Source organism: Epinephelus moara, chromosome 8, assembly GCF_006386435.1.
Source record: "Epinephelus moara isolate mb chromosome 8, YSFRI_EMoa_1.0, whole genome shotgun sequence".
NCBI classification, from domain to species: Eukaryota; Metazoa; Chordata; class Actinopteri; order Perciformes; family Serranidae; genus Epinephelus; species Epinephelus moara.
The window spans coordinates 919,381-935,569 of record NC_065513.1 but is presented as its reverse complement, the minus strand read 5'-3'; the positions used below and the strand labels follow the sequence as shown (position 1 = coordinate 935,569).

At 41.3% G+C, this 16,189-nt stretch overlaps 1 protein-coding gene across 2 annotated transcripts in view; it reads left to right on the top strand.

Moving 5' to 3' along the window:
* The window catches only part of LOC126393938 (leukocyte surface antigen CD53-like), a 49,404-nt gene extending 35,033 nt beyond the window's left edge, over positions 1–14,371 (top strand). For both annotated transcript variants that reach the window (XM_050050390.1, XM_050050391.1), the window contains exons 3-8: positions 7,470–7,658; positions 7,861–7,935; positions 8,296–8,406; positions 9,941–10,048; positions 11,874–11,957; positions 13,849–14,371. In XM_050050390.1, coding sequence (XP_049906347.1) covers positions 7,470–7,658; positions 7,861–7,935; positions 8,296–8,406; positions 9,941–10,048; positions 11,874–11,957; positions 13,849–13,917 — 636 coding nt within the window. In that variant the 3' untranslated portion in view covers positions 13,918–14,371. The remainder of the gene's footprint in view (positions 1–7,469; positions 7,659–7,860; positions 7,936–8,295; positions 8,407–9,940; positions 10,049–11,873; positions 11,958–13,848) is intronic.
* The last annotated feature ends 1,818 nt before the right edge of the window (positions 14,372–16,189 follow it).

Sequence of the window (16,189 nt, the reverse complement as noted above, 5' to 3'; positions counted from 1 at the left end):
CTGCTAATAAGGATATATTGATCATATCTAATATATGAGTGTTAACTAAAGGAAAGACCTCCTTAAGTAGCCTAGTTGGGATGGGGTCTAAGAGACACGTTGATGATTTAGATGAAGAAATCACTGCGGTCAGTTCTTGAAGAGAAATTGGGGAGAAGCAATCTAAATATATATTAGGTCTTACAACCTTCTCTCTCTTCATCTGACAGGTCCAGCAGTAGGTCACCTCCTACTGATTTCCCACTTCTCAGTGTCATACCAGCTCGGTTTTGGCTTCTTCTGTCTATTTTCTGCCCTTTATCAGTAGCCTGTGCTTCCTCTGATCGTGCTCTATCGGTCTCCATAGTGTCTTGGAGTGTTAGAGTGATGTGCTCGGTTGTGGGGCTAACCTGGGGTTCCCTCTGTTTCTGCTGAGAAGTCCTATGCTCCTCCAGCCGCTCCTCCAATTTGTCCAACTCCTGTGTCATACGCCGCACCTTGTCTTCAGCCCTCTGGGCAGCTCCCTCCAGTTCTTGAAGTAACTGTAAGTCTTGGGTGCTCTTTGGCGAAGCTCCCCTTGAGGCACCTTCCTCAGGACCCTCGCAACCATTGGATGATTCATTTCTCATTTTTTGACTTGGGTGAGGTGTGGGGTCGATGGTGGCCTCCCTCTGACGCTCTTCCTCCTGGCGTCTTTGACGGTGCTCCGCCTCTTTTTCCAACCATATTTGGAACTGTTGTTCCATCATGGCGCTCAGGGGTCTGGTTTGTGGTCCCAGCCCTTCTTCCTTTTTCTTTTGTGATGTTGCTGTGGGGGACTTGGATTCCCCAAAGAGGAGGCTTGAGCAGCTTGAATGGTGGGCAGACTTTTTCATAGGGAGGCTTGCGTAGCTCGAATGGAGGAAGTCGTATCCATTCTCCCCCAGTCGCCTCAGCTTCTCTTTCTTTTTGTATGCTCGCCTCTCTTTGGGGGAAGTGCCCTCATCGTTGGCAACCTCTGTCAGTTCCATGTCTGTAGTCCAGCCACAAGTACTGCTTCTCCCGTTGTGAGGTACTTTTGGGAGTAGTTCTGTCTTAGTCTCAGCAGTCTGTTCACCTGCCTCATCATCTGTCGATCCATCAGTACTCTCAGTTTCTGAGGGAGGCTCCATTTCCAGTTTTAGTTTTTCTCATGGCCCCTGTCGTCCCTTCCTTTTAGGCTTCTGCTCAATGTTTTTGGTCAAGGTTACTGTGAATTTTCCCTCTAATTGACCCTCCATTTCCATAGTTTTTGCACCCTTTAGTGGATATTGTCCTATTATTGGCTGTGTTGGCTCTTGTGGATATGGGGGCGGTGGTGGTATGGGTAGGGGTGGTGCTGTAGGCACCACAGAAGCTGTAGGCGTCACCTTTTCCTGATCCTGATGTTCTTTTTCCTTCTCTTCCAGCTACACCATTATTCTTGCCCCCGCTTGTTTAAACCATCCCAACACTTCTCTTTCTTTGGCTCTTTTGTTTTTTAACTTGTAGCTAGCTTTTGTGGCTTCAATGTGCCTCAGTTCTGACTCTACCTCATCGCAGCATGCTTGATTGAAAGTACCATCCATAGGCCAGTGATTCTTTCCTGATGTTCTTTTGTGCCACTTTGCCACGCAACGCTGAATGCGCTTCGCCCGACTTGGGTGTTGTCTCATTACTATCTCCACTGGGGTCAAAACCCTTTTTTCCATTTTTTCCTGATTGGCTCCCATGAAGCCCTGTTTCACTTCGCTGGTTCTTGGGATCTCTGGCAGTTCGTCTGTCTCTTTCGTGCGTATTAGTACTATGATTTTCCCTACTGTTATGGCAGTTTTATATTTCTTTTCTCTATATGGGTTGTACTCTAATTTGTGTGACCCGTCCCCTTGGGGAACCGGGGTTAAACACCCAAATTTACCTGTTTCCCACTCAACTTTTCTGGGCACAACAACAATTTGCAGCCGTGGAGGGTATCTCACTCCGTCTTGGCCTCGTATACTTATCTGGTGTAGAGGAAGTGAAGCTACTGGTCTGTTCATATAATTATCACACAAGCTCTGTAATAGAGGGTTTAGTGAATAAGGGACCCATAATCTACGCAAAATCTCTTCCCATGGGGCACCTGGAAACTGTTCTTTTACTTTTTCCAAGTTGATGAATTTAGTAATTTGCCAGAGCTTCTGTTTGATTTCTTTTTCGTTCTGCCAATGCTCAGCCCCCTCCTTATCTATGTAGGTTCTTTCTAGCCAAAAGTGTGTACGTATTCCTCTGTATTCTACTGGACCCTCTGTACTACAGTGTTCTTCTTCTATGATCTCATCCCCACTGTCAGCTCCCACTTCCATCTATTTTAGATACTCCTTTTTCCTTTCTCCTTTTCTCTCTGATCTTGCCTCATTAAAGTTTATTACAGCGGTGGAGCTTATGTACTTGATTTACTGGTTAGGTCTTTTTCTTCTTTTTCTCTGCCTCAGCCCCCTCCTTATGTCTGTTAGGTCAGTCGTCTGGTAATTTATCAGTCTTTGTACATTTACGCTTTATCTAACACTTTGCTATATTTGCAACTACTATTCACATCTTTACATTATACTTTACTGTATTTACAACAATTTCATATGTTACACTTAGAATTTACAACAGTTTTATATGTCACACTTAGATATATTACAACTTTATACACTGATCGATCTGCTTACTTTTCTCTTTTAATGTTTAACTCTTTGGCATTCTGCCCGTTCAGTCCTGTCTCCCCTAGCTTTCACTCCTGCTCTTTCAAGCTTAAAGGAATGTTGGCAAAGTTGACAGCGGTATCCACAGAAATGCTCTTATGTATTTAACTCTTTATTTTCTCTTTTACTTGTTTGGCATTCCGCCCGCGCAGACCTGCCGTCTGACACAACGCCCCCGCCTCTACAGGCTTAAAGGGGCGCCAGTAAGATAGGCAGCGGTAACCACGGATATGCTTCGCTGATCTCTTTTTCTCTTTAATTACTCTGTTTCTTTTCTCTTTTACCGGTTTTTCTTCCCTGTATAACTCTTACAGATTTCTTTTACACTTGTGCACTTCTTATTTTTTGCTTGTCTTCTTAATACTTTAAATACTCTATCTCTTGTTACCTTGGTTACCATACATTCAACACTCACACATACACTCTTTCCGCTCCAAGATCACACCTATTGCACCAGACTCGACCGTCTCCAGTGATGTTAGTTGTATCTCAGTTATGCCCTTAATCAGTTTCTTAATCAATCAGCACACCACAATTAGGTTCTTTAGAGGAGGGAAATTTGCCAAATACCTTTGACCTGGGCGGCCCCAGCACTGCACCCCAGACACACCCGGTTTAGGCAGAAAAAAGCTCTGCTTACCTTATTTTGGTGGCCACCTGTATGTCTGGCGTGCAGCCCAGTGCTCCGGTCTCCGGTTCTGACTTTTCCTCTCTCTCCTGGCTGCACTCGCCAGTTGTAGAAGCGAAAATCGGTGCCTGGAAATGGGCCAGATGGCACCCGACCTCATCTCCTACTTCTCCTGCAGATCGACCTCTGATGTTGATTTAGTACCTTAGGTTCAGTTGGCAAACACTTAGAGAAACACTGGAGTCGAGTAGAATCAGGTGCAATCGAGTTTAATGTGTTCACAAGCAACAACACATACAACTCACTGAGTCAGGCTCCGGAGCGCGACTGAAAACTGGCTCCTAGTGCGTTCTCTTATATGCTGGTGGAGGTTCGAGAGAATCTCCACCTCTTTTCGTTAATCCTTCCCACTTAGACCCAAATCTATTGGTGGCGAACTTTTTTCCTTTTGTCCAATTTAGGCCTGGAATTTCCAAAATTCTCCACCCTTAGATCTGGTTTTGCTTTCACTTTATTTTTAAAAAAAAAACATATGAACTTTAGGGACTTTCTTTATTACAGTCCCTTGTGCTTTCATGCAATATAAACCTTTAAGTGTGTCATGTCATATGAGCATGAGTGTGTGTGTATGTTATTGCTGGATAATACATGGTATGTTTTTGTGCTCTTCAATATGTGAATACAATGTGAGTACATAACTTTTGCATTATGAGTACATTGGCATGTGTAACAGTGTTTTGTTACATATAAATGCATATCAAACGATGTTATAGAGACTTATACATAAAACATGGATATGAATTTTACCTTCTTAATCAATTTATGCTGTATAACACTTTTTACCTGATTAGAGATGTGGCGTTCAGCATACGAGTGGGAAGTTTAAGTATTGGGGAATGACCAACCAAACCAGACAACGCCACCTTGGGAATTTAACCCAAGGAAATAGTTTTGTTTTACCTTATTGGAGCTAATACCAAGGCACTCAGGTTCGTTTTACTTAAGGAGCAGGAGACGTGGTTCCAGTTATGAAAATATATTTTTTTTTCTTTTTTTTTATTACAAAATTTCATAAAACCAACATATATTAAAAGAAGCTTTGCGTGTGGCTCTTTAATAGAAAAAAATGCACAAACAGGACTGGAGCTTACCAGTGGGGGAGACTAGGAGAACGGGGAGGTGAAGGAACCCAGGGAGAAAAGCACCCCACTCGCTCGTGTCACTCAAACACCAAAACCAAATAACTGAGGAGGGGTCGCACCGCACACACACACACACCAAAAGAAAAAGGGGAACCCCACCACCAGAACACCAGGACTGCCACCGTAAGCTTCCAGCACCTGAAAAAAAACAAGAAAAAGAAAATATCAAAGAAGGGGATAACTCCAAACCAAGCAAGCAAAGCAAACAAAACAACCCAATAAGCAAAATAACCAAATAAATAAATGAGACTTAAAGATAGGCAGCAACCAAGGTTACAAATTAACCAACTTAACAAAATAGTCACTGTAGCTGCCAAAAATAACTCAATTTAATGGTTAACAAAATAAGCTAACAAAAGTGAATAAACAAAAGAAAAACAAATGATTTACTAGGAATAACATTTATACACAAAATAAATCAAATGATGAAAGTCCAGCTACCAGAATTTACAAAACTCAGGCACCTTGACCAAACAAATCACAAAGTAATCCTAATGTAAGAGAGAGAAAAAAAGGGAGCTACAGTCAATCAAAGGTAATTAATTACTAATCTGAAAAGAAAATAAGATCTGATTAAACAAAACCAAAACAACAAAAATTAGTCCAACATAAGAAAATCAAAACCAACACATGCTGCATCAGGGCTGAGGCAAAAGAAAGAGGAGCTAATAGGGGTGAAGAAGTTCTGTCGGTGGACACAGAACATCCCATCCAGCCCAGCCATACGCATACAGCAAGCACGTGCAGAGCCCAGCAGATTAAAGCCAGCACAAGAGTGATGCGAGCAGCGCACTAAGCAAAACATGCAGCAAAGCAGCAGCGGGTCTTCAGACAGCGTCACACCGCATATCAATTAACATCGATCAGGCAGCGTTGATGACGCACACACACTGGAGAGGGTCGGAGCACTTCAGGTCTCCCAGCGGCAGTGGCAAACGCGGCTGACCAATAGCGCATTGAATGGCAGATTACCGGCAAGCCAGCCCCACAGGCGCAGCGTCCGCCCGTCGGACATCTGCACAGGCGATGGCGAAGAGGAGGAAGTGAGGCGACCTGGAAGTGGGTGGGCCTCAGAGCCAAAGAGCAAGAGGAAGGCGAGATGGACACTGCCTCCCTAAATAAGGTGGCCTCAGGTGCGGATTGGCTAATAAGGTAGGGGAGAGCAACGCAACACACTCACCCATGGGAGAGCACTTCATCCTGCTACAGAGATTACCTTTTACACTACAGTTCCTAACCTACACTACTTTAGGTCCCTGACCTAAACCGAGCTCACCACTTTTCCTGCACTCTACTTCCCAGAAACGGTGCCTGGCACGTCTGCCAACCTATCTCAATTGGTGGAAAAGACTTTTCCTGCGCAGTCCTCAAAACTCACCAGAAAAGACAGCGAGGTGTTGACAGCCACCAAGTTCTTTGGACCCCAACGGTGAAGGGAATCCAATTTTGTGGTGGCAAAATTACTATTTAATGAACAGTTTAAAGAACAAGTCTTCACACGTCGGCTGTCTTTCTTGAGTTTTAATTAGCATTCATGAATGGAGACACTCACACATACAACCGCATGAACAGTCAGTCAGTAAGAGTGCCTAGCAAGTCTTCTCGCCCTGCTATCTTTATAGTTCCCATAACACATGCACATCAACAGTCAAAATATGTGGCGCCTTGACATTCCTAAAACACAACATCTCTTGAGACTAACAAGGACACTTGTTGTCCTCCCTGGCTCATAATCTTGGTGTCTGAGCCTCCCTGGCTCGTGACCTTGGTGTCTCTCACTGCTGTCACAGTAGGGGTTAAATGAGCACCACACATCATTAGGTTAGAAGTTTAGTTTCATCAAAACAAGTAACCTTATACAACACATTATAGATTAAAGGTGTTTAAATACCAGAATTTTCCATCACACTCTCTCTCTCTCTCTCTTTCTCTCCTTTGCTAACATTCATGTCCTGTTACTGCATCTTGCTTACTTAGCTGTACTGCATGTCACTAACTCAGCTTCTTCTTCAGAGCCTTTGTGCTCCACTGTCTCGCAGGTTAACTTATATCGCAGCAGTGCCTGGATAGTGTGACGTGTGAGGTTGTGCTGCTACTGTGGTCCTGCCAGATGCCTCCTGCTGCTGTTATCATTAGTCATACTTCTACTGTTATTATATACATATGATTATTGTCACATATGTATACTATCAGATATTAATATATACTTTCAACATTATGTACCACAATAGCCGTAATTATTATTATAATATTATTACTTTAATTAATGTTGTTGTGAGCTATTATCATTACCGTCTGTCCTGCATCTCTCTCTGTCTCTGTCTCTCTTTCTGTCTTTTTGTGTCATACGGATTACTGTTAAATTATCATGTTGATCTGTTGACAGTTATTGCACGTCTGTCCGTCCTGGAAGAGGGATCCCTCCTCAGTTGCTCTTACGTGGGTTTCTACCATTTTTTTCCCCCGTTAAAGTTTTTTTGGGCGGGAGTTTTTCCTTATCCGCTGTGAGGGTCCTAAGGACAGAGGGATGTCATATGCTGTAAAGCCCTCTGAGGCAAATTGTGATTTGTGATATTGGGCTTTATAAATAAAATTGATTGATTGATTGATTGATATCAGGGTGCTCCTGTGTCCAGTGTGACAGTTTTTCTAATGCACAAACTGAGGAAACTGACAGGATGACATTTCACTGGAATTGTATTTTATATGATTTCATGTGACAGATTGATTGATTGATTGATTGATTGACTGATCATATACCCTTTTATTATATAATGGCCAAAATAGGTTGTCTTGGGGAAATATCATCAATGACCTTGATGAGGTTTGAAAGTGTCATTGTTATTATGCTGGCTTTCAGTGTAGTCAAACCTAAAATCACGTACCCAGAATAATAACATCAGGTGTCTTGTGTGTCTCCTGTCTGTTTTGGAGCTGTGTGGGGCATTTGTGGTAGCGTTCGGAGAGTTCCAGATGATTCACTCCAAGTTTGCCTCCCTCGTCACCACCTTCTGGCCCATCTACCCCGCCAATACTCTGGTGGTCACCGGTACCATTGTTACCTGTGTGTGCTATTTGGGAGTGTTAGGAGGCATGAAGGAGAATCGCTGCATGCTCATCAGTGTGAGTATGAAACATGAAATCATTATAATGTGATTTATGGTGTTAAATAGTAAATGTGACAGCTGTATGTTACCGCACTAAACTGAATGTGATGTTGCCATGATTCTTCTAAAAACATTAGCCTAGATATACATATGTGGCACATGAAAGCACTAATCATACAAATTCACTCATGTTTGAAAGTGATATGCATTGATTGCAGTTTTTCATTCTGCTGTTCATCCTGATGCTGGTGGAGCTGGCCATGGCCTGCGTGTTCCTAGTCTACAGCAGAGAGGTGGGAGAGTGTTTGTACAGCCTATATAACAATACATTTATAGAATGTTATTTTGAGGTGTTAAATTGATTGATATGGTACCCCATTGAAATAGTTTTCCTTTAAACAGCTTGGTTGACAGAGTTTTTCAAAGTAAGATTTACTGAGTGAACTTCTGTCAAACTGTGAAGTTCATGACATTAGTTCTCTGGTAGAGAGAAAACCCACCTAACACATTTTGTCATTCAGTCTTGTCACCACCAGCCTTGCACAAACTGTGGCTGGTCTGTCTATCAGCACATACTGCCATGAAACTTGAGGCCATTGTCTTTAATGTCCAGTAGTATTGCATATAATGTAGCTTGCCTGTCTGTTGTGCAGATTGACACATACTTTGAGAATGACCTGATGCGAAGCTTGGAGATCTACAGACAGTCTAGTCCAGAAAGCAACAAGACCATTAAAGAGGACTTTGATGCTGTCCAGCACCTGGTAAATGATTTGCTGCTCTGTTTATCAATCTGGAGTGAACTCTGTTGCTATTTATATTCAGAAGAGTCCCCTATTCTTTATTATTTCTGCAAGGCAAAAGACTGGAGGGGATCATACGTCTGGTCATGTGTGTCCTTGTGTGTCTGTGCATGTGTGAGTGTGTGTATCTGCCTGTCCAAAGCTAATCTTGAATACTACTGAACCAATTAGCCTAATGTTGTGTGTGCACAGTTATAACTGTGTTCTCAGGGACCTCAAAGTATTGACTGCTTTATACTATCACTGACTGCAGACTCCTCACTCCCTTCAAACTTGCCCACAGCCAGGTTTCCAGAAACTGGCTCGGCTAAAACAACAAATCTTATTTTCTGGTGCAGCCCATATTTTGGTCTTTGTTGTGGCTCCAAAACCAACATCCATAGAAAAGTTTGGTCTCATTTTGAACTGGAGCTTGCAGATTAATTCCATACCCACTAAAGTTAGGCATTCCACCAGGCACACCTGCGCTGCATTCTGGCTGCCATAGCTGTGATCCAGTTTTCTTCTGTTCTCCACACAACGCCATAGCACACTGGGAGGGTTTCAGTAGCAATCTTTTGGTGGCCTGACTTTATAGACTTGCAGATTTTGTTGATTTTAAAATTTTTCTTGGTATTTGTGCTTCTACCATAAGTAAGTAAGCAGGTTTGTAGTTGTAGTCTGTTTTTTGTCTGTTTTAGATGTGTTGATTGGTGTTTTTTTCCTGCCTTGTTGCGCTGTAGCCTACAGACAAAGTAAATAAAATTAAAAGTCTAGTTATGACTGACATGGATCAAAGATTTTTGTCTGTGTTTTAGTTATTAAAAATACATTCATCCCCATAATCATACTGTATCTATTGTATATTTCACATACAGTGCCTTGAAGGAAAACTCGAACTGCTCTATCAAAACTAGAGGAGAGGCACATTTTTAGTAGCTTCTGGGACAGTTCTGAAACGCGTTGTGGCACGTCTGCTGGAATTGCAAGAATGGTCTACAGTGGTCGCAATCAGCCTGGGCAGCTGCTTGACCACCTGGTGGAATTCTGCACTCTACTGAGTGCACTTTCGTATGAATGTGTTTTACGGCAGATATTTTACACACCCTTATGTAGATTGAAGTGTTAAGGCCTTTGCACACTAAATTGTTATTTGTGATATTGGACCTAAAATTGATTGAAGTGATTGATTGAAAGGCTATTGTGCGATCTGTTCTTCTTTACTGTTGTGGAGGTGTCCCACTGCCACATTTTCTTAACTGCTTCTTGGTCAAACAATTCTAAATACGAAAACACACAGAAAATATAACCTGTTCTTAAAACTCTGACAGACAAAAGTTCCGGAGAAGTTTTGTGATTGACACAACATGGGGTCATGTTTATTTTCTGACGCGCAACAATTTCAGACAAGACAAAAAAAATGGCCTCAGTGTGCAAGGACCTTTAGTCATTTCCTTTACCGTGCTCAACTGACATACATGTTCATTTCAGTGAAGTAGTTTTTTTTTTTGCACAGTTTAGGTGCTGTGGAGTTCATGGCGTGGCAGACTGGAAGGGTAATGTGCCAATCTCCTGTTGTAGCAAGGACCCCTGTAACACCCTCCCTCACACCAACTGGCAAGAGGTTACTCTCACTTTGCTTCTCAAAAGGATCTCCAAATAGACACACAGTACTCTGTGGTCCCTCATATGTTCAGACTTACAGCCAGATTCTAGTTTTGTTTTTCAGAAACAGTTTGCATTTGTTCTTAAGTTCATTACTGGAGATAATTAAAGTACACACAATTGCATATTACATGATAAAATGCCTCAATATTCTACAATCAAAACATGCTTTCTGCTCTGTAACGTAAGCCCTATTCGGACGGGATTAGTTTTACATAGGGACATGGGGTAAAGTAATAATTACCAGAGATTTTAGTCCCGTCCGAATGTGCCATGTCAGTAATCATTACCGCACGATGTCAGTAAACATTACCGCGACTTTTACCTTCTGTAAAAGGGTCCCGGAAAATTACCTCAGGTAATACGAATCCCGTGCGAATAGACCAGCAGTAAATATGGGTTTGAACCTAAATTTGATAATTTGAATATCATTAATAATTAATTAATACTATCAATAATGTTGTATATCATGGCGAATCCCGTTTGGGCAGAGATGGCTTGCGCACAAGCCAGGCCAGAGAGGGACGCAGCGATGGAGGGAGAGGCACCGACAGAGGAGCCCGCTGCGCCAACACCACCCACTGCACTGTCCGCGATGTGTGACCTGTTCGGGGAGACATACAGGGAGAATGTTGCACCTGCTGCCTCCCTGCCTACCCTTTTTGAAGAAGAGATGAAACGTTACCAGAATGAGACACCACTAAGAGCCGACCAGGATCCACTGTTGTGGTGGAAAACTACGCACTTAAGTATCCAAACATTGCTCAGATAGCGAGGCAGAAGTTGGTCATACCTGGCACTATAGTGAGGTCAGAACGGGTGTTTTCATCCGAGTGTCACGTTCATATTGCGCCAGCAATAAGCATCTTATTTTTTGTGGGGTTTTTTGTAAAAAAAAATAAATAAAAAAATAGAATCATGATAATAATAATAATAATAATAAATTCTAATATTATTCGAACTCAATTTCATTGTGCTTTTGACAGTCCTATCATACGCACATGACGGCAGGAGGGGACGGCGGTGCGTGAATGGATTTACCCCGCCCACTTGTGGTAGTTTTACTGATATTTCTTATCCCGTGCGAATCGGCCATTAATATTACTGACGTCCTGTGGTAAAGTGACATTACCCCACGTGCCCAGGTAAAACTAATCCCATCCGAATAGTGCTTAAGACATCCCAGTAAACGTCCACTACTTGTCCTTAACTTATTTCATCCTGTTCATCTGGTATTATTCTTTAAAGGAAATGGCCACTTTAGAATGAAAATACAGACAGTACTTACTGACCCTCATGTCGACAATAAGTCCAGTGTAGTTTTTTAATCCAAAAAACTTGTTTGGGGAATCGGAGGGTAACAGCAAGCCGGAATAACAGCTACACTTGAAGTGCATGGAACCCACATTTTGAAAATGTAATAAAACTCCGCAAATACATTTCAAAAACGTCAGAACGGCTCGTCTGTCGTAATCCAAGTGCCCTGAAACCGCGGCATGCAAAACACGTAATTTACTCCACTTTTATAGCATAATTTCTCATCATGGTCAGTTAGCCTGCCCTGCAGGCGTGCTGTGTTTACATGGCAACTCGCGCGAGACTATCCTCCGATACCCCAAACGAGTTTTGTTGATTAAAAAACTACACTGGACTTCTTGTCGGCATGAGGGTCAGTAAGTACTGTCTGTATTTTCATTCTAAAGTGGCCATTTCCTTTAAGACAGTGCATAGCAGTACATGTGCATGTATAAACAAAGGATAACCATACAAATTTTGTCTTCCAGGGTTGTCTTTTGAAACTGAGAAGCTGGTTTGCCAGAAACTATCTCAGCACAGGTGCAGGCGTTGTCACAATGTTTATCATACAGGTACAGTACATTTACCCATTATCGGGCTCACAAAGGATAATTCAATCTGTGGGTCGGTAGTACCACCGACTGCCATTTGGGAAGCCATTAGCTCTGTAAAGCAATGGCTATAAACCGCTGCATACTTTTATGTATTAGAACTATTGATTTTAAGCCAGCTAGCTAGTGGCTATATTCTTTGAGCCATCATTGAGAACATGTTAGCCAGTGTTCATTTAGAGTCATGTTTATGCCTGTCTAATCGATGTACAATATTCACTCTCTGTTAGTTCGATTATTGGTCTCTACCACCTCAAATATCTGTCTCTTCAGCTACATTAGCTAGTCTCTAACTGTGTCTGTTTGCTGTTTCATGCTAGGCAGGGAGTGTGCTGTGGCTTTACCAAAGTTTTTTTGTTGAAGTGATGTTGATCAGGGCTGTGAGCGTGGACCAAACAATAAATTTGCTGTGCGTAAAACCAAAACAGTCAGCTGACACGTACTAAACTTTATACAGTTGCGGGACACTGCAGGGTTTCAGGTGATAATTCTGTCTGTTGGTTCGTCAGTATGAGCAACCCCTTTAATATTTCACATAGTCATTTATTGTTAATATGAAAATATCAATGAGGACATCTTTAAGATGTCACGTTTGCACAGTGGCTCAGGGTAAGATGGGGAAAGATATTCCATGGGATACAATTCCCCCACCCCTTCATTCCTCTCCTAATTAATTTACAGCACTACATCTATTCTCGCCATGGCTGTGCTGTAGTGAATTGTGGCATGTCATCTGAATCGCTGAATTTATTCCACCAGAACCATTGTAGGGTAAACTGATCAAATTTTTTGTCACTGGAAGAATGGACTGCACTTGTATGGCGCTTTTTTAATCTTCTGACCACTCAAAGTACTTTTTACACTACAAGTCACATTCACCCATTCACACACACAGTCACACACTGGTGGCCGGACCTACCATACATGGTGCCACCTACTACACAATAACCATTCACACTCACTCACACACCAGTGGAACAGCCATCGGAAGCAATTTCGGGATCAGTATCTTGCCCAAGGTTACTTCGCCATGCAGACTGGAGGAGCTGAGGATAAAACCGACGATCTTGCAATTAGTGGACGACCCACTCTACCTTCTGAGCTATTATTTAGTTAGATTATCTAGTATGCGTTCATAAAATACATACGTATCTACATATAACAGTATGTAGTTTTAACAGCTTGCTAATGCTATTAGCTAGCTATCAATCATTAGAATTGTGAGCTATCTAGAATTATCCAATATCTGCAAACTGGCTGAAGGAAGACACCCAGAAATGTCCCCTCAGGAGATTAATAAAGTATATAAAAAATAAAAAAAAATTTTTTTAAATTAAAATCAATTAGCCTGAATGAAAGGCTACAAGGTGTCTGGATGATCCATTAATGAGTAAGGGATGGGATTTTAGTCTGTTTCATTTAGTTAGATAGCTCATTTTGAGCTCGGGGGTTCTTTGCCCTGGGCAGGTCAATAGTCGGGTAAGATGACCCTTTATCAGATTTTCATTTTTGTGCTGTAACAACAAAATTGGCCACTCTACCAATTTATTTCTTACAACAGTGTGTTGGATTATGTATCATAATTCTGCACATGCTAAAATCACATCCATTTTTTTTTCATTTTACAGTATGACTTTGTTCTGAAGAAGGCTTCTTCCCCCATCTTACCCTATGTTCTATAAATGGCAGCTAGCATTAGTATGTGTCACTGACCTTAAGTTTAAAGCAAGCGCAAAGTAGCCTGCAGTATATTCTTTGTTCGATAGTTTTATCCATTTTTTATGTTTTATGTCTTTGAAAACCATTGTTTCATAATAGTTAAACTATATTTTTCTTTCTTCTTTGTTTACAGCTTATTTGTCTGTCTATCACCATCCCTCTCTTTTGCCACTTGAGTCGACATGGACTGGGCTACCAGTGAAAAAAGGCCAACAAAACTGTACCTGCTATTTACAGTGACTTTACGCATGTCAACAGGTTGTTTTTCCCTGCATTGGCCTTTCATGAATCTGTTTTGAATGCCCAAAAAGTTGATTTTGCTGCCATCTCCATCCATCAAAATGGAACAGTAAAAAAAAAAAAAACCTAGTTCTTTAACCAAGCATAAGCTGAGGAGGGCAAGCACAGCATTGCATGTGATGTGGTAAACAAAACAGGACACATTTAATTAGTAGATAAGTTATGACATGATTACCCAGTTGAATGGACTTCAAGAACAGTTTGAACTAGACTTAGACAAACTAGAGTTAGACAAATCCAACTTGGACATTTTGAACCCTTACATTTTTAATTGTGTTCTCACTTGTTTTAAGCAACTGGAAAGGAAGACATTTAAACTTTAACTGTGCTTAATAAACCAGCACACTTGCTGATTTAAACTTGGGTGTTTCCCTTTGTCTGATTTCTTTCTGTGTTCAGTCTTTGGTCTCTCTGAGCCAGGTTCACGCCCAAGTTTGAACCACAGTTCAACATAATGATCTTCTCAATGTAAGAAAGTCTTATTATTGGGATACATTATTTGGCTGAGCTGATATATTTTCTTCGTTTTTTTTTTTTTTTTGAAAACTCCATCAACGCAACACAAAAAATATATGCTTGTTACTCCATCTTCTCCTTTTCCAAGATAATCCATCCACCTGACAGGTGTGTCATATCAAGATGCATTAAACAGCATCATTACTGCACAGGTGGGCCTTGGCAAGGCCACACTAAAATGTGATGTTTGCTCTCTATCGTATTAAGATTATGTGGTGGCAGATAATGACAGACCAATTAATATAGTTCAATAATGCATTTATTATGTATTCAATGATGGTACATTTGGAACTCTGGTTGGAACAAAGTACATCTCACCTGCAGGTTTGAACAATAGAGCAGTGTTAGATGATCTGATGAAGAGAAGAGGAGAAGCGGAGAGACTCAGACCAGTCTCTGCTTGTGTCCTCATTCGATCTTCCACCTCCTATCTCTAGTTGGGACATTGTTTCCTAATCAGGTAACATTCGGTGGTCGACTCTAACATCACACACTCAAGTATCACATTCCATGCATTGCGACATCCTCTTAGGTCGATGTGACCTCTCTTAAGCAATATCAAGATGAGAATAACGGAGGAGTGAATAGAAATAGAAAAGTAATATTATAACTGACCCTGTTATGTGATTATGATTATGTTATGTTATGTATTATAAACCACTACAGATTCCCCCCTTCCATAGTTCAAAGACTATGGAGAAAACTGAACACAATGAAAAACAAACACTTAGTCTTACTTTTACTTTCACTTAACACAAGACTTAAAAATAAAAAGACTCAGAGCAAGGACCCGTTCCCGGACCTTTCAGGCCTTCGGCAGACATCCTCCACACCAAGTCATAAACACCCAAAAAATGCTTCATAAAGACATTCAAACCTATGTAAACTTACGGCTTCACAGAAGGGGAAATCAATATTAATCACATTTTATTCATTTACACACTTTTATCAAACTTCTGAATCAGTCAAACTTTATGATTTACAAACGTCTACACTGTAAAACAATCAGATTAAATGCACCTTACAGTCACTTTATTTCACTCAAGAAATTTTCTCTCAAGGAAGTTTCACTGCAAATTCAGGTGAAAAACCCTGTATCAGGGAAAAAAATCCTGAATGACCAGCCCATAGAGCCCCGAGGCGAAAAAACACCAGCGATGGCAGTGGAGGGGAAAACCACTTCCGTAGTCTCCATGTGATTGATCATCATACTCGGGTTGCAGTGAACCTGGTTGTGAAACAGAACGCAGACATTAGAGACATCATAAAGATGCAACAGCATTTTTTTTTTAAACCAGCTTAGTGCAGAACCTTTTAGGCCAATTAAATGTTTCAGTCTCTGTAGCAGAATTTGATGGCCAATTGTGTCAAATGCTGCACTAAGATCTAATAAAACAAGTACAGAGACGAGTCCTTTGTCTGAAGCAATCAGAAGATCATTTGTAATTTTAACTAGTGCTGTCTCGGTGCTATGATGCACTCTTAATCCTGACTGAAATTCCTCAATAAATTATCATCGTGGTGTAGCGTAGAAACCTAAGAAATTGTTGGGCGCCAGACAGGCGGACACAAAAACCCTCACCTGTCAAATTTATTTAGAGTGAAGTAAAAGTAAAATAACCCGACTGCTTACTTCTACACTACAAAAGAACAGAAAA